Source organism: Nomascus leucogenys, chromosome 16, assembly GCF_006542625.1.
Source record: "Nomascus leucogenys isolate Asia chromosome 16, Asia_NLE_v1, whole genome shotgun sequence".
Classification (NCBI taxonomy): Eukaryota; Metazoa; Chordata; class Mammalia; order Primates; family Hylobatidae; genus Nomascus; species Nomascus leucogenys.
Genome location: NC_044396.1, coordinates 72,493,801 through 72,516,342, shown reverse-complemented (window position 1 = coordinate 72,516,342; position 22,542 = coordinate 72,493,801). Strand labels below are relative to the sequence as shown.

The following is a 22,542-nucleotide window of genomic DNA, read 5'->3' as shown; positions in this document are numbered from 1 at the left end:
CACCTTGGCCTCCCAAAGTGCTGGGATTACAGGTATGAGGCACTGTACCCGGCCTCCAATCCCCATTTTTATTAAAAGCAAATTCGGATAGAACTGATTTGTTTACAAAATAAACTTCAGTCTTACTATACTTGGCCTGATTATTTGCATAAATTGCAGCAAGAATAATTATTTTTCACTTAGGCTTTTTACATTGGCTTTGATGGAACTCTGTTCCATGAAGGATCTCAGATAAGACTTTTTAAAAGCTGAGCCCAGCCATGGGTTTATACCCTTAAATATCTATCATTGGGCAAATTCCTCTCCTCTTGAGGTCCCAGGATAACTTGGGGTTCCTGGGCCTGTTAGAAAGTAATATTCTTAGGCGGGGCGCGGTGGCTCAAGCCTGTAATCCCAGCATGTTGGGAGGCCGAGGCGGGCGGATCACAAAGTCAGGAGATCAAGACTATCCTGGCTAATACGGCGAAACCCCGTCTCTACTAAAAATGCAAAAAATTAGCCAGGCGTGGTGGCGGGCGCTTGTAGTCCCAGCTGCTCAGGAGGCTGAGGCAGGAGAATGGCATGAACCTGGGAGGCGGAGCTTGCAGTGAGCCGAGATCGCGCCACTGCACTCTAGCCTGGGCTACAGAGCAAGACTCCATCTCAAAAAAGATAATAATAATATTCTTTACTTACCACAGGTCAGGAACCTTGTACAGGGACTCTGCATGGATAAGGTATGAGGCCAGACTCCCCCACGGGCTTTAATTGGCTCTGTAAGCTAACTTTGATTCTTTAAAGGAATCATGCCATTTCAGTCAAAGCCTTGGTAAAATAACCAATTTCTCCAATTGTGCCCTGTTACAAAAGAAAACAGATTTTTATTGCACTTATGTAATTAACTGTACTGCCATAAATTGAGAATAGTCACAAATAGTTTCCAAATTTTGAAGAACTCAGGTAGAGAGAAACAAATATGCTTCAAATTTTGTTCATAGGAGTATATTTTACTCAGTCGTTACAAGTTCCAAATGGCTCTAAAGAAATAAATTCCCTTGACTCTGAAAACAAAAGGCTTAGCAATGTTTAACACATTATCTTTTCATGAGAGTCCTAGAAGATTGGGTTTTTCCTCTATTCCAATAGCACAATTTTTAAAGTTATCCGAGACTTGCACTTAGAGTCCTATATCTGATTATAAACTGCCTTTTGCAAAGGACCAAAGCAAGACAAAATGCCTGTGGGTGACAAAAGTCTATAGCCACTATTAAAGCTATAATTGACTAGGAATTTTAGTTACTTCTGTGGCATATAACAATTTTACATAACAATTAGAATTATTAATAATGTACACTAAATTATATCAATATTATAGAAGTTTCCCATAATTTTGGAACATATGCTAATAACATATTTATACAAATACAGTCCAAAGTAAATCAACCACCATTTACTTTTCTGTTTAAAAGTTTTTCCTTTAGTCTAATGTCACAATCTCCAGCATTATTAATCAGAATCCTGCATTTAAGAGCACCTGTTAAATTTTATAGCTGATTATAAAACCATCTTTTAAAGAGGACCAAAACAAGACAACAATTGTCTGTGGATGACAAAAACATTCTAGGGCTGCCACAATTAAAGATACAATTGGCAAGGAAATTTGTTACCTCTGTGGCACACAGTCTGTTCACATAATAATTATTATTACTGGTGACATATACTACGTCATATTAGAATTATAGGAGTTTTACATAATTTTGGAACATATACTAATAACACATTTACACAAACGTAGACCAAAGAAAGCCAAACACCATTTCATATTTGACAATGCTTCCTGTATGATTTTTGTACCAAATAAGCCAAATGTCATTTTTGGACTTTAGAGGACCTAATATTTTAGATATAGAAAGAGACACAATTTATAATTTGATTTTAGAAAATTTGTCAAATATCAAAGGTTTAAAACACTGGATATCACAAAATACAATCCCAGGTCACCATAAGTCATTCATTTGGCCAAAATGATAACTCCAAAAAATTTTTTAAAAAAGAAAAACCTTAACTCTGACAGAGGAGACTTAGCTTTCCAAACAGCACCCAATGAAGATAGCATGAGGTGAGCTGAATCTGTCTTTTCCTTTTCCTTTTTTTCCCTGCCATTTACCCAAAGGAGAAAACAAAACCCTTTCATTATCTTTAACATTACATGAACATCGTCTTCAAAAGAGAAAACCAAATTTCATGTTTACATTAGTGCATTTTTTTAATTATTATTATACTTTAGGTTTTAGGGTACATGTGCACAATGTGCAGGTTTGTTACATATGTATCCATGTGCCATGTTGATTTCCTGCACCCATTAACTCGTCATTTAGCATTAGGTATATCTCCTAATGCTGTCCCTCCCCCCTCCCCCAACCCCACAACAGTCCCCGGAGTGTGATGTTCCCCTTCCTGTGTCCATGAGTTCTCATTGTTCAATTCCCACCTATTAGTGAGAACGTGCGGTGTTTGGTTTTTTGTCCTTGCGATAGTTTACTGAGAATGATGTTTTCCAGTTTTATCCATGTCCCTACAAAGGACATGAACTCATCATTTTTTATGGCTGCATAGTATTCCATGGTGTATATGTGCCACATTTTCTTAATCCAGTCTATCGTTGTTGGACATTTGGGTTGGTTCCAACTCTTTGCTATTGTGAATAGTGCCGCAATAAACATACGTGTGCATGTGTCTTTATAGCAGCATGATTTATAGTCCTTTGGGTATATACCCAGTAATGGGATGGCTGGGTCAAATGGTATTTCTAGTTCGAGATCCCTGAGGAATCGCCACACTGACTTCCACAATGGTTGAACTAGTTTACAGTCCCACCAACAGTGTAAAAGTGTTCCTATTTCTCCACATCCTCTCCAGCACCTGTTGTTTCCTGATTTTTTAATGATGGCCATTCTAACTGGTGTGAGATGGCATCTCACTGTGGTCTTGATTTGCATTTCTCTGATGGCCAGTGATGATGAGCATTTTTTCATGTGTTTTTTGGCTGCATAAATGTCTTCTTTTGAGAAGTGTCTGTTCATGTCCTTTGCCCACTTTTTGATGGGGTTGTTTGTTCTTTTCTTGTAAATTTGTTTGAGTTCATTGTAGATTCTGGATATTAGCCCTTTGTCAGATGAGTAGGTTGCAAAAATTTTCTCCCATTCTGTAGGTTACCTGTTCACTCTGATGGTAGTTTCTTTTGCTGTGCAGAAGCTCTTTAGTTTAATTAGATCCCATTTGTCAATTTTGGCTTTTGTTTCCATTGCTTTTGGTGTTTTAGACATGAAGTCCTTGCCCACGCCTATGTCCTGAATGGTATTGCCTAGGTTTTCCTGTAGGATTTTAATGGTTTTAGGTCTAACATTTAAGTCTTTAATCCATCTTGAATTAATTTTTGTATAAGGTGTAAGGAAGGGATCCAGTTTCAGCTTTCTACATATGGCTAGCCAGTTTTCCCAGCACCATTTATTAAATAGGGAATCCTTTCCCCATTTCTTGTTTTTGTCAGGTTTGTCAAAGATCAGATAGTTGTAGATATGCGGCATCATTTCTGAGGGCTCTGTTCTGTTCCATTGATCTATGTCTCTGTTGTGGTACCAGTACCATGCTGTTTTGGTTACTGTAGCCTTGTAGTATAGTTTGAAGTCAGGTAGCGTGATGCCTCCAGCTTTGTTCTTTTGGCTTAGGATTGACTTGGCTATGCGGGCTCTTTTTTGGTTCCATATGAACTTTAAAGTAGTTTTTTCCAATTCTGTGAAGAAAGTCATTGGTAGCTTGATGGGGATGGCATTGAATCTATAAATTACCTTGGGCAGTATGGCCATTTTCACGATATTGATTCTTCCAACCCATGAGCATGGAATATTCTTCCATTTGTTTGTATCCTCTTTTATTTCATTGAGCAGTGGTTTGTAGTTCTCCTTGAAGAGGTCCTTCACATCCCTTGTAAGTTGGATTCCTAGGTATTTTATTCTCTTTGAAGCAATTGTGAATGGGAGTTCACTCATGATTTGGCTCTCTGTCTGTTATTGGTGTATAAGAATGCTTGTGATTTTTGTACATTGATTTTGTATCCTGAGACTTCGCTGAAGTTGCTAATCAGCTTAAGGAGATTTTGGGCTGAGATGATGGGGTTTTCTACATATACAATCATGTCATCTGCAAACAGGGACAATTTGACTTCCTCTTTTCCTAATTGAATACCCTTTATTTCCTTCTCCTGCCTGATTGCTCTGGCCAGAACTTCCAGCACTATGTTGAATAGGAGTGGTGAAAGAGGGCATCCCTGTCTTGTGCCAGTTTTCAAAGGGAATGCTTCCAGTTTTTGCCCATTCAGTATGATATTGGCTGTGGGTTTGTCATAGATAGCTCTTATTATTTTGAGATACGTCCCATCAATACCTAATTTATTGAGAGTTTTTAGCATGAAGGGTTGTTGAATTTTGTCAAAGGCCTTTTCTGCATCTATTGAGATAATCATGTGGTTTTTGTCTTTGGTTCTGTTTATATGCTGGATTACATTTATTGATTTGCGTATGTTGAACCAGCCTTGCATCCCAGGGATGAAGCCCACTTGATCATTGTGTGTAAGCTTTTTGATGTGCTGCTGGATTCAGTTTGCCAGTATTTTATTGAGGATTTTTGCATCAATGTTCATCAAGGATATTGGTCTGAAATTCTCTTTTTTGGTTATGTCTCTGCCAGGCTTTGGTATCAGGACGATGCTGGCTTCATAAAATGTGTTAGGGAGGATTCCCTCTTTTAGTATCGATTGGAATAGTTTCAGAAGGAATGGTACCTTCTGGTACCGAATTCTGGTAGAATTCGGCTGTGAATCCATCAGGTCCTGGACTCTTTTTGGTTGGTAAGCTATTGATTATTGCCACAATTTCAGAACCTGTTATTGGTCTATTCAGAGATTCAACTTCTTCCTGGTTTAGTCTTGGGAGGGTGTATTTGTCGAGGAATTTATCCATTTCTTCTAGATTTTCTAGTTTATTTGCATAGAGGTGTTTGTAGTAGTCTCTGATGGTAGATTGTATTTCTGTGGGATTGGTGGTGATATCCCCTTTTTCATTTTTTATTGCATCTATTTGATTCTTCTCTCTTTTCTTCTTTATTAGTCTTGCTAGCGATCTATCAATTTTGTTGATCTTTTCAAATAACCAGCTCCTGGATTCATTAATTTTTTGAAGGGTTTTTTTGTGTCTCTATTTCCTTCAGTTCTGCTCTGATTTTAGTTATTTCTAGCCTTCTGCTAGCTTTTGAATGTGTTTGCTCTTGCTTTTCTAGTTCTTTTAATTGTGATGTTAGGGTGTCAATTTTGGATCTTTCCTGCTTTCTCTTGTGGGCATTTAGTGCTATAAATTTCCCTCTACACACTGCTTTGAATGTGTCCCAGAGATTCTGGTATGTTGTGTCTTTGTTCTCGTTGGTTTCAAAGAACATCTTTATTTCTGCCTTCATTTCATTATGTACCCAATAGTCATTCAGGAGCAGGTTGTTCAGTTTGCATGTAGTTGAGCGGTTTTGAGTGAGTTTCTTGATCCTGAGTTCTAGTTTGATTGCACTGTGGTCTGAGAGACAGTTTGTTATAATTTCTGTTCTTTTACATTTGCTGAGGAGAGCTTTACTTCCAACTATGTGGTCAGTTTTGGAATAGGTGTGGTGTGGTGCTGAAAAAAATGTATATTCTGTTGATTTGGGGTGGAGAGTTCTGTAGATGTCTATTAGGTCCACTTTGTGCAGAGCTGAGTTCAATTCCTGGATATCCTTGTTAACTTTCTGTCTCATTGATCTGTCTAATGTTGACAGTGTGGTGTTAAAATCTCCCATTATTATTGTGTGGGAGTTTAAGTCCGTTTGTAGGTCACTCAGGACTTGCTTTATGAATCTGGGTGCTCCTGTGTTGGGTGCATGTATATTTAGGATAGTTAGCTCTTTTTGTTGAATTGATCCCTTTACCATTATGTAATGGCCTTCTTTGTCTCTTTTGATCTTTGTTGGTTTAAAGTCTATTTTATCAGAGACCAGGATTGCAACCCCTGCCTTTTTTTGTTTTCCATTTGCTTGATAGATCTTCCTCCATCCCTTTATTTTGAGTCTATGTGTGTCTCTGCAGGTGAGATGGGTTTCCTGAATACAGCACACTGATGGGTCCTGACTCCTTATCCAGTTTTCCAGTCTGTGTCTTTTAATTGGAGCATTTAGCCCATTTACATTTAAAGTTAATATTGTCATGTGTGAATCTGATCCTGTCATTATGATGTTAGTTGGTTATTTTGCTCGTTAGTTGATGCAGTTTCTTCCTAGCCTCGATGGTCTTTACAATTTGGCATGTTTTTGCAGTGGCTGGTACTGGTTGTTCCTTTCCATGTTTAGTGCTTCCTTCAGGAGCTCTTTTAGGGCAGGCCTGGTGGTGACAAAATCACTCAGCATTTGCTTGTCTGTAAAGTATTTTATTTCTCCTTCACTTATGAAGCTTAGTTTGGCTGGATATGAAATTCTGGGTTGAAAATTCTTTTCTTTAAGAATGTTGAATATCGGCCCCCACTCTCTTCTGGCTTGTAGAGTTTCTGCTGAGAGATCAGCTGTTAGTCTGATGGGCTTCCCTTTGTGGGTAACCCAACCTTTCTCTCTGGCTGCCCTTAACATTTTTTCCTTCATTTCAACTTTGGCGAATCTGACAATTATGTGTCTTGGAGTTGCTCTTCTCGAGGAGTATCTTTGTGGCGTTCTCTGTATTTCCTGAATCTGAATGTTGGCCTGCCTTGCTAGATTGGGGAAGTTCTCCTGGATAATATCTTGCAGAGTGTTTTCCAACTTGGTTCCATTCTCCCTGTCATTTTCAGGTACACCAATCAGACGTAGGTTTGGTCTTTTCACATAGACCCAAATTTCTTGGAGGCTTTGTTCATTTCTTTTTATTCTTTTTTCTCTAAACTTCCCTTCTCACTTCATTTCATTCATTTCATCTTCCATCAGCGATACCCTTTCTTCCAGTTGATCGCATCTGCTACCGAGGCTTCTGCAATCTTCACGTTTAATTTGTTATTAGATAGCTACAGTAATGCTTTTTTGGATTAATCCCTGCTTAGTCAGGATGTATTACCACTTAAATATAATTTCATTCTCAATTTGCTAAAATTTTGTTGAGAAATTTTGGATCTATGTTTGTGAGGAGTACTGGTTTATAGTTTTCTATTTTCGTAATATATTTGTCTTATTTTGGTTCAGCATAAGCTAGTCTGTAGAATGGGCTGGAAGTATCCCTACTATTCCATTTTCTGAAAGAATTATATATAATTGGTATTATTTCTTAAGTGTTTGATAGAATTCCTCAGTGAAGTCATCTGGCCCTTGAGTATTTTGGGGAGAAGCATTTTAAACTACCAATTCAATTTCTTTAAGATATATAGTACCGTTCCAGTTTTTTTTTTTTTTTTTTTTTTTGAGACGGAGTTTCCCCTTCCACCCAGGCTGGAGTGAAGTGTCTCGATCTCGGCTCACTGCAACCTCCACCCCCTGGGTTCAAGCAATTCTCCTGCCTCACCCTCCTGAGTAGGAGTAGCTGGGATTATAGGAACCCACCACCACACCTGGTTAATTTTTGTACTTTTAATTAGAGATGGGGTTTCGCCATGTTGGCCAGGCTGGTCTTGACCTCCTGACCTCATCCCCCCACCTTGGCCTCCCCGCAAAGTGCTAGGATTACAAGCGTGAGCCACCATCCCCAGCTGTTCCAGTATTTCTTCTTGAATATGCTTTAGTAGTTTGTGTCTTTCAAGGAATTTGTCAATTCTTCATACATTCCATTATCATAAATTTAATATTATATGTATTAATATTATTATTTATAAGAGGATCTCTCTATGTTTTCCAGGCTGTTCTGAAACACCTGGCCTCAAGCAATTCTCCCACTTCAGCCTACCAAACCACTGGGATTATGGATGAGAGCACCACACCCAGTCTTATATTTAATATCTGCAGACTATGTAGTGATGCCTCCTGTTTCATTTTTTTAAATTTTACTTTAATTTCTGGGATACATGTGCCTAACATGCAGGTTTGTTACACAGGTATATATGTGCCATGATGGTTTGCTGCACCTATCAACCTGTCATCTAGGTTTTAAGCCCCGCATGCATTAGGTATTTGTCCTAATGCTCTCCCTCCCCTTGTCCCCCATCCCCCAACAGACCCCAGTGTGTGATGTTCCCTCCCTGTGTCCATGTGTTCTCATTGTTCAACTCCCACTTATGAGTGAGAACATGCGGTGTTTGGTTTTCTGTTCCTGTGTTAGTTTGCTGAGAATGACAGTTTCCAGCTTCATCCATGTCCCTGCAAAGGACATGAACTCATTTCATTTCTGATATTCATAATTTGTGTCTTCTCTCTCATTTTCATGGTCAGTCTGGCTGGCTAGAGGTTTATTGATCATTGATCTCAAAAAACCGGATTTTGGTTTTGTTGAACTTTCTGATGCTTTTATGTTTCCATTTTCATTGATTTCTGTACTAGTCTTTATTTTTTTCTATTTTCTGCTTATTTTGGTTTAAAATTTTTTTTTTCTATTTCTAGTTTGTTAAGGTGAAAGCTGAGACCATTGCCTTGAATCCTTTCTTCTTTTCTAATATTGGCATTAATTGCCCATTTCTTCTTAGTCCTTCTTTAGCAACATCTTGAGGATTTTGATATGTTGTGTTTTTATTTTCCATAGATCTCCATTATTGATTTCTAATTTAATTCCATTTTGGTCAAAGAACATACATTGTTTAACTTGAATACATTTAAACTTATCGAAACTAGATTTAATGCCCAGAGTGTGGTCTATCTTGTTAATTCTATGTGTACTTGACATGAGTGGGTGTTCTGCTATTGTTTTTATATTTTGTTTGCTTTTTATTTTTGTTTTTTGAGATGGAGTTTCACTCTTGTTGCCCAGGCTGGAGTGCAATGGCATGGTCTTGGCTCACTGCAACTTCCACCTCCCGGGTTCAAGCAATTCTCCTGCCTCAACCTCCCAAGTAGCTGGGATTACAGGCATGTGTCACCATGCCTGGCTAATTTTATATTTTTACTAGAGATTTCACCTTGTTGGCCAGGCTGGCAAAGGTTGCAGTGAGCCAAGGTGGCCCCACTGCACTCTAGCCTGGAAGACAGAGCAAGACACCGTCTAAAAAAATAAATAAGTAAAACTAAAATAAAAATAAAAATGACACCCTCTTTAGTGTCCCATGATCAGACCATATTTTTCATGTCATCCTTTTCACCTTACTTTATTTTTCATCATTATCTTAACATCCATCCACATGATACATCACTCATTCTGCTTCTCTCCTTTTTTTTGAGACAGAGTCTCACTCTGTTGCCAAGGCTGGAGTGCAATGGTGCGATCTTGGCTCACTGCAACCTCTGCCTCCCAGGTTCAAGCGATTCTCATGCCTCAGCCTCCCGAGTAGCTGGGACTACAGGCGTGCACCACCATGCCCCACTAATTTTTGTATTTTTAGTAGAGACTGATCTCAATTTTTAGTAAAGACTGATCTCTATTTTTAGTAGAGGCTGATCTCAAACTCCTGGCCACAGGTTATCTGCCCACCTCGGCCTCCCAAAATGCTGGGATTACAGGCGTGAGCCACCATGCCCGGCCTCTGCTCCCCTCTTGACACCAATCTTGAATTCAGCAGGTGATCCAGGTACCAGACAGCTTGTGAGAAGAGAGAAGTTAGTCCTAGAAAGCTGAGGCTCCCATAGAGCACTTTTCTTCTTTTTCCAGCCTTTTTTCTCATTCGCCTTTGCTTTCTCTTCCTTTTCATTCAGCTCTAGATGTCCTAGATGTCTTTTTCTTTTTTTTTGAGACAGGGTCTCACTCTGTTGCCCAGGCTGGAGTGTTGTGGTGCAATCTCAGCTCACTGTGACCTCCACCTCCTGGATTAAAGTGAGTCTCGGGCCTCAGCCTCTCAAGTAGCTGGGGTTACAGGCGTGAGCCAGCATGCCAACCAGCTCTAGATGTCTTGTCTGACTCCTGATTCCTGGGTCCTGGGGATTGTTCAGGGCAAGCTAGAAGAGAGCTGGAGATTTGAGTGGCCTTGCTTAGCCCTGTCCCTATGTGCCTGTGGCCACATTTCAATGCTGTTTCTCTTCTTTATCAGCCTCCCTGAGAGTTGGTGCAGGGATTAATTATCTAATGTTTGTAAAGCATTTGGAAGTTGATCAATGCTAATTATTATTATTACACCGATAGCTTGTCCTTTGTTCTAAACACCTAGCAACCTGAGGCGAAACAGACTTCAATTAAAAAGTTGTTGAGATGAACACGATCTGCAATACAAAAGCCATGATGGCCCTTCTTCCTTTGTGAACGTTTTCACTTTGTGTTCTCTGCCCCTTACATCTAGACCTTCCTTCCTGCTCATTGGAGCTGGGGGAAACAGTGTCTCAAGGTGAGCAACTGGGGCAGTTTATCATTTTGAGTACCCATCATGTAGGAAGTTTTATATACATTGTCTCATTTGATTCTCAAAGACACGTGCATGGGAGGCCATCCTTAGCATGTGACACATCAGTGAACAAGTGCTTAGAGCACTTAAGTAAGCTGTTCATGTCCCTCAGCTGGGAAGTGGCAAAGCCAGATTTTGAAGACACGCTGTTGGGCTCTAAAGACTGTGAGCTCTTCCTGCCATGCGTGCTCAAGTAGAAGGTGGAAAGTAAATATGTTAGGAAGAGTGAGTTGGTATGAAGCAAGAAAAAGAGACCCACATATTGCTTTTTGCCTTAGGAAAAGAGTGCACTGAACAAAGAGCTGGTAAAGCAAGAATCTCAGTAGCTGAAGCAGTTCCAGCCTAGTAGCAGATAACTTTAAACTTAAAAAGATGATTGGATTTTGAAGTTGAGGAGGTGCTAGCAATAATTTAGTCCCACCCCATCATTTGGCAGAGGAGGAAATTTTGACCCAGCAAAGGCAAGTAATTCTTGCCCAAGCTCACTCAGATCTTTAATCTGATGTGCACTCTCCTTACCTTAATATAATAGTAAAAAATAGCTATGATTTTTAAGGATTGCCTGTTTACTGTCTGTAAGACAGCTTTGTAAATCCTATATGTGCATGAATTCATTTAATCCTTACAATTCTGCCTAAGAGACAACAGTATCATTCTTTTCCTTGGAAGAACCCACAAAAAAGGCACTGAAAGTTCTGGTAAAACTGTCTCTTTGGAAATAATGTGAAGATTCTAGGTTTTTTGTTTGTTTGTTTGTTTTCTTTTCTTTTTTGACACAGAGTCTCACTCTGTTGTGCAGGCTGGAGTGCAGTGGTGCAATCTTGGCTCACTGCAACTCCATCACCTGGGCTCAAGCAATTGTTGCACCACAGCCTTCCAAGTAGCTGGGACTACAGGGCATGCACCACCATGCCCGGCTAATTTTTGTATTTTTAGTAGAGACAGGGTTTCCGCCATGTTGGCCAGGCTGGTCTTGAATTCCCGGCCTCAAGTGATCCACCCACCTCAGTCTCCCAAAGCGCTGGGAGTATAGGCATGAGCCACTGCGCCCTGCCAGATTCTAGATATTTTAGAAGAGACAAGATCAGTTTTCAAACTATATTCCAAAGATTGGTAGCAACCCCACTTAGAGGCATGGGTAGTGCTAGGATGAAGACATAAAGTCTCAGAGGGGCCAAGATCCCCACTGGGAGGCAACCCCATATAAAGTCTCTTTCAATTCTTTTTTTTTTTTTTTTTTTTTTTTGAGATAGAGTCTCGCTCTGTTGCCCAGGCTGGAGTGCAATGGCGCGATCTTGGCTCACTGCAACCTCTGTCTCCCGGGTTCAAGTGATTCTCCTGGCTCAGCTTCCTGAGTAGGTAGGATTATAGGCGCCTGCCACCACGCCTGGCTAATTTTTGTATTTTTAGTAGAGATGGCGTTTCACCATGCTGGCCAGGCTGGTCTCAAACGCCCAGCCTCAGGCAATCTGCCCGCCTCGACCTCCCAAAGTGCTGGGATTATAGGCCCGAGCTACCTCGCTCATCCAATTCTTTTACATATTGTTCTAGGACTTATGACTTAATCTGAACAGAGAGATCATTGAATTTAAAGAGTTTGGAAGCCACTGACCCAGATGATTTGGGAGACCTGTCTCAAATTAAGGACACTTCCATAATTGTTACCAATTACTTCTTACCACCAGCTCTCAAATTCTTGCCATTTTGTAAACCTTTCCTCTCATGCTCTGTGGAAGTGATTAGAAGGACAGGACTCAGCTCACCAAAGTTGTGCATCAGAATAATTTCAGAATTGAATGTTTTATTCCCCTGTTGCCCTTTCTTCACCTTCTTCATTAGAAATCTGATCAGTTCTTAAGAAACTGACGACTGCAACACTCAAGGCAGGAAGCCAGGCAGAGATGCAAATCACATCTGTTTCAGGAGTCATGTGTTAACAAAATGCAGACACATCTCCAAAACTGTCGTATTCATATCAGAATACCTTTGGGTGCCAGGAAAGCTGGATTTGTAATGCACATTGTCACTAGAACAATAGCACCAATATTTGAGCCTGACAAAAATTGGTCTTCAAAGGCTTGAAATAATGAAGCGTATGTAGCACAAGGTATGGCTTTTAAAACCCTGTTCTTCCCGTGGCAGGTGGACCATGAGGTCAGGAGATCGAGACCATCCTGGCTAACACGGTGAAACCCTGTCTCTACTAAAAATACAAAAACAAACAAACAAACAAACAAACAAACAAAAAATTAGCCAGGCTTGGTGGCGGGCGCCTGTAGTCCCAGCTACTCGGGAGGCTGAGGTGGGAGAATGGCGTGAATCCCAGGAGGCGGAGCTTGCAGTGAGCCGAGATCCTGCCACTGCACTCCAGCCTGGGCGACAAAGCAAGACTCCGTCTCAAAACAAAACAAACAAAAAAATCCCTGTTCTTCAACATGATTTTTTTTTCCCCTTTGGAAAGTTGTTTGTCCTCATAGGCAGCCTTCTACCTCTAAGCATTTACATTAGCATTAAAATAACAGCTCTGCATACAGGAATAGTGGAATGTGCCCACTCCAAGTATTCTCACAGTAGAGTTTACCATATCCACACAGCACTCTTCAATAAGCTGCAAAATGTTTTAGGGCTTTGGGATTATTTAAACCTACATATACCACTTGACACATGGGTGAGTTTGTGATTCCACCAGTAGAGAAGCCTGCATTATACTGTTGGTATTTACTGTTGAGTCTTATTTTGCAAACTTAATATTGTTGTTGAAGAATGATGCTTGGTTGCTTTCACTTTTAAATGACTGATTCTGGTCAAAGTTAATGGATTGCATCTGACTAGGTGAGTAAGATAGTCACTTTGGGAGGATCATTTGTAGCCTCTCCAGTCCTATTTAATGAGCGGGAAAAGTAATTTACTAAATTTAATGTAGAAGCTGGAAAAAATTATTCTGAACCCCCTTCCCCTTGCCCCAAACAATTTATGCCTTGAGACCATACTTTATTCACCTTGCAGGGTCTGGTACATTGCCTTCTCTAACAATTCATTTTCATCTGTTGAAGATGCTGTTCTGTTGGAAAAAAGTCCTTTTACAAAAGCAATAAACTAAAGCTAGCTTTTAAAATATGCAAAAAATACACAAAGTGAGGAATATGTCAACAGTCATTCGTGTTCTAGTATAAATAGCTTTACAGCAGCGGAGTGGGGGAGGGCACTTCTTCAGAAGCACAGTTTTTGTTTGGAATTGCTGGAAGGGAGGCATTAAAATATAAAGGTGATCATCAAGCAATGAGTTCTTCCTGGGAGAACTTTGGAAAGGATGGGAAAAAAGGTATTGAAATTGTTAGCACCAAGCTTATTCTTGGCTTGTCTTATAATTTTTCCCAAGGAAAGTCATTGCCTTGTCATAGTGATGCCATTTCCAAAGGACACCATTTTTGACATGTTCAAAAACTGGTGTCTGACACAATTTCCCCATCCTGTGTTTTACTGAGGGCGTTACCATCTGCCAGCTACCATGCCAAGTACATTACACACACTGTCTCAATCTCCACTATACCATGATGAGGTAAGTGCTACTTTACTTAACAGGTACTTACATGATGCTTATTCTGCACTGCATTAAGTATTTCTACAAATTTTAGCTCATTTAATCTTCACAACCACCCTCTGCTATAGGTACTATTATTTCTCATTTTACAGATCCAGAAACTGAGATACAAAGAAATTAGTTGACTTGCCCAAGACCCCCACAGCTAGTAAACTGAGTAACACAAATTTGTGTGCAGGCCTGCTAGCTCCCGAGTCAGCACTCAAAACCACTGTTGTATATGATATTATCCTTATCTGTAAGGAAATAGAAGTACAGAGAATATCTTGACCAGAATCACACAGGCAATAAATAACAGACTCAGATTTAGGCAGCCTACACGTAGGACCTACAGAACTCAAGCCTTACGTCATTCTGTAAATCTTCTCTACTTTGATCACTCATTCCTCATACTAGGGTGTTAGCCTAAAGCAAGAGCTACACACATGCTTCTATCTCTATACAGATTCCACTGTGTCATAAAGTAATAATAAGACTAGAAAGGGAAGAAATTAGCTTTATCACTTATTTAGCTTACTAATTTACTTTGATTCTGAATAGATTTTTGAGTTGTGACTTATTATGACAACATGAAGTCTTGGATTAGTTGTCAGTGTCAAAAGCAATCTTAACCTCATCTGGAGTGGTGTTTCTTTAATGAGCATAGGGATTACCTGAAGATTTTGTCAAAATGCAGGTTCTGATTCAACAGATCTGGATGGGCCTGAGACTCTAGCAAGCTCCCAGATGATGCTGTTGCTACTGGAACATAGTCCATATTTTGAGTAGCAAGAATTGAGCATTCACTGAGTTTTTAAACCAAGCTTAAAGATGTATCCTAGGGCCCATCAAATGGGAAGGAAAGCATTTTTATAGACAGAAGAACATATAGGAAGTTTGGGAAGGGCAAACACTGGGCCAAGGGGATGGCTCATGAGGTAAGAGCTGAGCTACACAGATTCTCCAGATTAGAAGGGTTTTCAAAGATCATCTGGTCCAATCATTACTGATGAGTTTCACAATCCTTTCACATTCCTGTCAGGTCATCTCAACCCTTGAGTTAATAAATTATGGGTGGTGAATGGAACTGGACATTCAACAGAACCAGAAAAGTTTCAAGATGATGCCTGAATTATAGAACCAATCTAAGAGCAAAAGACTAGGGAAAGAGGCTGTGATGTCTCACTCTGTCTGGGTAGACATTTGCCACCATAGTACATTTTTCAGAGCCTTTAGATATTTATTCAAAAACTTTTTAGACCTCACCATTTCATAATAAAACAAAATGCTACTGTACCAGAGAATCAGCTGGAAGTACTTATTCCCCCAGGCATTTGCCTCCCACTATGAAATAAAGATTCAGTGCTGACTGGCAGGTGAGAAACAGTGACAGATGTGTGGCAGCTGGGCTGCTTCTTGGCTGTCCTGACTATACATTTCAGGGCCCTTGAGACAACAGATATTTTCAAGGATCAGGAAGCATTGGATAAAGACAAGGTTCTTTCCATTTTGATTTTGCAACCAAACCAAAAGACACTCAATGTATTGCTGAGTCCTCTGATTAGGGGGATGCCAACTTCTCATAATCATCCTTTTCTCAGGCTGTCGTTTGACAGTTCCCTGCTTTCTTTTTCAGGTGCCAGGGGAGAGCGAGAAACAGTGGAAACCAGCCCTGGTTGTGCTGACTGAGAAAGACCTTTTAATCTATGACAGCATGCCACGGAGGAAGGAAGCCTGGTTCAGCCCAGTTCACACATACCCTCTTCTTGCCACCAGGTAGCCATTGCCTTGTGTTTGGTTTGATGTGTTTGTAGGTGGATTCTATTTTAATGAATTACAATTAGCTCAACACGTTATATTACTGCTCACTATTGCAGCAGGGGCTGAGAGCTCCTTAAGAATATAGCCACACGTTTTTAGCCACATAGATTAATGATCATTTATGGCCAAACATGAAGCAACAACACAGAGACAAAGAACAAAATACTCATCCATCATCAAGAAACAGTGACATCTGTGAGATGGTCCTCATTTAGCCACCTTCCTGGATCTCCATCTCATTCCCTTTGTGAAATGAACTAGACATATATGTGTGTAGTCTTGAAGTCCAAGTAGAATCACCAAGCAAGGGTCTTCACTTGGTGGCACAAAAGAATGTTGTATGGGAATGCTCCACTGTGCTTTTTAAGGCTTGTTCAGCAGGAAATCTCATAACAAGTTATTTCTCAGTTCCATGATGCTTCCTGTGGAAGGGTGGCTGCCAGGCTCTGTTTTTCAGGTCCTTCAATGCACATTTATTATTCATGTGAAATATGTCTTTAAAAAGCACTTCATCGGGGTATTGACATGCAAAGTTGTGTACACATTTAATGTATACAATTTGATAAATTTGGAGATAAACGTACACCTATGAAACCACCATCTTAGTCGATACCATAAACATACCCATCACCTCCAAAAATTTCCTCCTTCTCTCTATATTTTATTTTTTGTTATAACAACATGTAACATAAGATCTACCCTCTTAGCAACCTTTTAGGTATATAATACCATGTTGTTAGCTACAGGTGCTATGCTGTACAGTAGATCTCTAGAACTTATTCAACTTGCATGACAAAAATTTCGTGCCGTTTGGCCAGCACATCCCCATTTCCCTCTCCCCGCTGGAAACCACCATTCTACTCTCTGCTTTAAGAACTTCGTCATTTTAGATTCCTCATGTAAATGGGATCCTGTAGTGTTTGTCCTTGCGTGTCTGGCATAGTTCACTTAGCATAATGTTCTTCAGGTTCATTCATGTTGTCAAATATGGGAGGATTTCTTTCTTTTTTAAGGCTGAATAATATTGGATTATATGTAAATACCACACTTTCTTTATCCTTTCATCTATAGACGGACATTTGGAGGCATCACACTTCCTTATTTCAAAATGTACTACAAACCTATAATAATCAAAACCTTATGATACTGGCATAAAAACACATAGACCAGTAGAACAGATTGGAGAGCCCAAAAATAAATTCACCCATTTGTGGTCATCTGATCATTGACAAGGGTGCCAAGAATACACAATGGAGAAAGGATATTCTCTTCAATAAATGGTTCTGGGAAAACTGGATATTCATATGCAAAACAATGAACCCTATTTTACACCATACACAAAAATAAACTCAAAATGGATTAAAGACTTAAAGGTAAGATATGAAACTGTAAAACTTCCAGAAGAAAACATAGGGAAAAATATTCTTGACACTGGCCTTGGCAATGATTTATTGTATATGACACCTATAGCACAGGCAACAAAAGCAAAAATAAATAAATGGAACTACATCAAACTAGAAAGCTTCTGCATAGCAAAGGAAACAAGCAACAAAATGGAAAGGCAGCTTATGAAATGGGAGACCTCATATCTAATTGAAGGTTAATATCCAAAATATATAAAGATTTACATTTCAATAGCAAAAAAAGAAAAAAACTGATTCAAAAAGGACCTGAATAGACATTTCTCCAAAGAACACATACAGATATCCAACAGGCGTATGAAAAGGTGTTTAATGTCACTAATGATCTGAGAAATGCAATTCAAAACCACAGTGAGGATGTGGTTAGGATGTGTGTTGGGATGGCTATTGTCAAAAAGACAAATGATAACGAGTGTTGTTTATCGTTTGATAAATGCGAACCCTTGTACACTGTTGTTAGGAATGTAAAATGGAGAAAAGGAAATCCTTGTATACTGTTGATAGGAATGTAAAATGGTGCAGCCACTCTGGAAAACAGTACGGAGATTTCTCCAAAAATTAAAAACAGAACTCTATGTGAGCTAGCAATCCCACTTCTGGGTATATATCCAAGAGAACTGAAATTAAGGTCTTAAAGAGGTAGTTACGCTCCCATGTTCATTGCAACATTATTCACAGCAACAAAGACATAAAATACAGTTTGATTTTTAATTATTTATTTTTGAGACAGAGTTTCACTGTTGTCACCCAGGCTGGAGTGCAATGGCGCTATCTTGGCCCACTGCAACCTCTGCCTCCCAGCAGAGGTTCAAGTGATTCTCCTGCCTCAGCCTCCTGAGTAGCTGGGATTATAGACGCCCACCACCATGCCCAGCTAATTTTTGTTTGTTTGTTTGTTTGTTTTGTTTGTTTTGTTTTGTTTTTTAGTAGAGACAGGGTTTCACCATGTTGGCCAGGCTGGTCTTGAACTCCTGACCTCAGGTGATCTGCCTGCCTCGGCCTCCCATAGTGCTGGGATTATAGACGTTCTTCTCAATCACTGCACCTGGCCTGAAATACAGTTTTAATGTGTTGTATCCTTGTCCCCCTCTTTGAAAGCTTATATCCCAAAAACAGAAATGAATCAAACTCGAGTCTTGCTTTCAAGTAGCTGACATTTCCCAGACCTGACTTCTCTTGCCAGCTCTTTTTATTTGTGCTTTATGACAGTGAGCTGTTTGCATTCCTTCTATATCTGTTTCTTTACCTGTAAGCTAGGCATGATAAAGTCATATTCGTGTCCTTCCTGGCAGAGTGCCTGGCAATATTGTGCCCTTGAATGCCTGTTGGATGAATTATTGAACAATGTGAGACAAACTCTGGAAGAAGTTTGGTCCAAGAGACAAAGTATAGTGCACAGAGGTTTTGGAGCATCTGACCTGAGCAAGATGTAGAAAGAAATAAGATGGGCTCTTCATCTAGGAAGGACTGAGCTGCCAAACAGGTTATGGTCAAGGGCCAGCTGGCTGCAAGGAGGAGAATGAGACCCAGTAGCAGAGCAAGAAGTAACACAAGATTAAAATGCCAGTAGTGAATAGAGCTGAAATTCCAGAAAAATCCTTGTTACTTCCAGTCATGATTGATAATGAAGACCAGTAGTGGGGGTGGGGCCGGGGAGGTGGGGAGCTAAAGATGGAAATTATTGGCTCCAGAGGTGAATAGAGGAGGTTTTCAGGGGCAAGGAACCAGGCCTAGATCACCATTAAAAAAAATAACATTTAAAAGTAATTTAATATTTGAAGCTTTCAGGCTTCAAAATGTTTGGCAGAATGGCTATTAAAGTACAATACAGCTTTGTAATAAAACCGCAGTAATCATGGCCAGGTATGCTGGCTCACGCCTGTAATCTCAGCACTTTGAGAGGCCAAGGAGGGCAGATCACCTGAAATCAGGAGTTTGAGACCAGCCTGGCCAACATGGCAAAACCCCATCTCTACTAAAAATATAAAAATTAGCCGGGTGTGGTGGCACACATCTGTGGTTCCCAGCTGCTCAGGTGGCTGAGGCAGGAGACTCACTAGAGCCTGGAAGGCAGAGGTTGCAGTGAGCCGAGATCACGCCACTGCACTCCAGCCTGGGTGACAGAGTGGGACTGCGTCTCAAAAAACAAAAAACAAAAACAAAAAACCTCAATAATCAGAATGTAAACATCCTTAACTGCACACAAAGACTCAGGCTGTGCCTTGGGGCCCATGAGAATTCGGCCCAATCGCTATTGCCTTCTGTACTTTGCATCCACAGTCCTCATCTGTGAACAACATTATCTTCAGATTCTGAGACATTCCCACAACAGAAACCAAAGAAAGATTAGACCACAGTCACTGGATTCCAGTTACTAAGAAGCAAAATTGGACCCAAGCCTCTTGAAATGATTTTCAGACACAAAAGTTGACATAAGGTAGTTTCTGCAACTCTTAGGCAACATGAAAATAAAATTTACCCTAATACATAGCCTTGTTCTTACAGTTTCTGGGCATTAGGAACAATGGGGGCTGCTTTTTCATTCATTCATTCATTCGTCAGTCAACATTTATAAATCATCTACTATGTGCCAAGAGTTACAATTAGGGCAAGGGATAAAGAGGTGAAAAAAATTCAAACTTGTGAACCTAGCATTATCTGAAACAAAGTGTGTTGATGTGCAGGAACACTTAAGGAACCGTTTGCAATAAAGACAACAAAAAATGCCAAACTCTGCCTGGACAGTGGTGGAGGACTCCTTGCAATAGAAGTCATGTTGAATTGAAGCCTGAGGGAAAACTCACCAGAGGAACAAGGGAAGAGAGCCCAGAGAGGGGCGTGGGCATTCCAGACTTAGGGGAGATCCAAGCACAGAGCTCATGCAGTGCTGCGTGGCCCCGTTGGAGCACCACGTACGGCCCTGGGGAATGAGGGGAAATGAATCAGATACTCACTAAGTACCCAGCACCTGACACAAGTTACCGCTTACAACTTGTGTATCCATTCTGCAAGGCCTGTATTAGTGTGTCCATTTTGCAGATTAGGTACCTGAGGCGTAGAAGAGTTCAGGAATCACCCCAGGTGGTGTAGCTCCTGAGAGATGGAGGTGGGATTCCGGTTCTGGGACTGTGTGTCACTTGCATACCTGTGCCTTGGTACCACTGGGGGTTGGCACAGAGGTGAAAGATAGGGAGGAAGACTTTTCACTAGCGTATCCTTTTGTACCTTTTGAAATTGGAACCGTGGGGAACAGCAGGAGTCTTTGGGGATGATAAGAGTCATGGATGTGATCTGGGTAGATATTTTTATATTTGGTGTCAAATAACAAATGTCCAAGGGGTGACTGCTGAATCCAAACAATTTTGCAGTGATCCTGATTCCATTGTAAAGAAAAAGAAATAAAAATAAAACCAAATTTCTGTGAGGATACAAAGTACTCAGCTACAGGAAGACATAAATTGCTCCCCAGGAGTCTCCCCTCTTTTGTTTTTTTTCTCAGCTTTCCTATCCTGTAACCAGGTTTAGCACTGGGACTCCAACCCTCTGGTAAGACGAGGAGACTGAGAAAAGCTCTGCCTTCGGTCTGGTTTTTCAGAAGCAGAGAAGGCAACAAGGACTGAAGTGGCAGTGAGTATCTTAAGCAAATGCTCCCAGGGGGAGGAGTTAGGGAGGCTAGGATTTCAGGCAAAGTCTCAGCCTCAGCCTGACCTTACAGGGGCTAGACTGTGTAGCATGGTAGCCACTAGCCAGATGTGGCTATTTAAAGTAATTAAATTTAAGTGAAATTAAAAATTCAGATCCTCAGCCTCCTTAGCCATATTTCAAGGGTCCAATAGCCACCTGTGGCTAGTGACTACCACTTTGAACAGCACAGATCTAGAACATTCCCATCACCACCAAAATTCTATCAGATAGCACTTTCCTAGAGCATGTAAATGACTCCTTCCAAGTTTTTCCCTACTCAGGCAAGTGACTGGACCTGTACATTCCTACAGCAGTCCATGGACAGCTGAGACTGCCTGGAGAGATGTCATCTCACAGGCTCTTCAGGCTTCTGCACAAGCAGGAAAGTCCTAAGTGTGATTCCTTAAAAGCAAAGGTCCAGAAGGAGGGATGGATGTGCAGAAACAGTAAATGGGACCTGAAGAGGTTTGACTGGAGCACTGAAAGTGTCTGCTACAGGTTCACAAGTGACAGGGGTGCCAGGTCTGAACTGAGAGTAAAGCAGATGAATAGCCTAAACCCATAAGCCTGCATCCAATATGCAAACAGGAAACAGAAACCTCTTCAGTGCATCACTGTGATCATTTAGAATAGAAGATGCAGGCTGGGCGCAGTGGCTCACACCTGTAATCCTGGCACTTTGGGAGGCCGAGGTAGGCAGATCACCTGAAGTCAGGGGTTCGAGGCCAGCTGGCCAACACGGTGAAACCCCGTCTCTACTAAAAATACAAAAATTGGCCAGGCACGATGGTGGGTGCCTGTCATCCCAGCTACTCTGGAGGCTTTGGCATGAGAATCGCTTGAACCTGGGAGGCAGCATTGCAGTGAGCCAAGATCGCGCCACTGCACTCCAGCCTGGGCAACAGAGCAAGACTCTATCTCAAAAACAAACACACAAACAAACAAACAAACCAGAAGATGTAGTAAAAAAAAAAAATCTGTGTCTACGATGCAACCATAAAGGAGACCCAGTTGTAATAGTTGTCCCCTCAACTCACTGTCCCTCTCCCAAATTACCCAGCTTAAGCACTGAACTGCAAGAGGAAATCTTATTCTGTGTGAATATTAGCCCTATGAGGAATGATACAATTAGGCCTGTAAGGATTGCCGTGGTCTCTGGCTGGTAGCCCATGAGGCAGAGTATGTCCAGGATCTTAGGTGGCACTGGCTATTCATTCTCACTCTATCCTCTCCAAGTAGTAGGTGAGCTTTTGCCTGCTCCTGGGCGGCAGCCTGGAAATGGCAGAGCTGGGAGTTTGCATCCTAGTCTTCCTTCCTCCAGAAGAGTGCTTAACCCCAGCCTCATCACCCCAGCTCCCTCTGTCAGAATCCCCATCTGTGGAACACACTCACTGGAATGCCATTGTCTCCAAAGCCAAAGGAAAATATACTTTGGTAAAATAGATTTTTAACTGACCTTTTGGCTTGAGCATCAGCTACCAGAGCATCAGTCCTGATCAACTTCTCTCCAAGA

General features: G+C 40.8%; 1 protein-coding gene across 1 annotated transcript in view; it reads left to right on the top strand.

Moving 5' to 3' along the window:
- The window catches only part of SNTB1 (syntrophin beta 1), a 279,652-nt gene that overhangs the window by 227,295 nt on the left and 29,815 nt on the right, over nucleotides 1-22,542 (top strand). Inside the window, exon 4 of the mRNA XM_003256162.4 lies at nucleotides 15,740-15,879. Coding sequence (XP_003256210.3) covers nucleotides 15,740-15,879 — 140 coding nt within the window. The remainder of the gene's footprint in view (nucleotides 1-15,739; nucleotides 15,880-22,542) is intronic.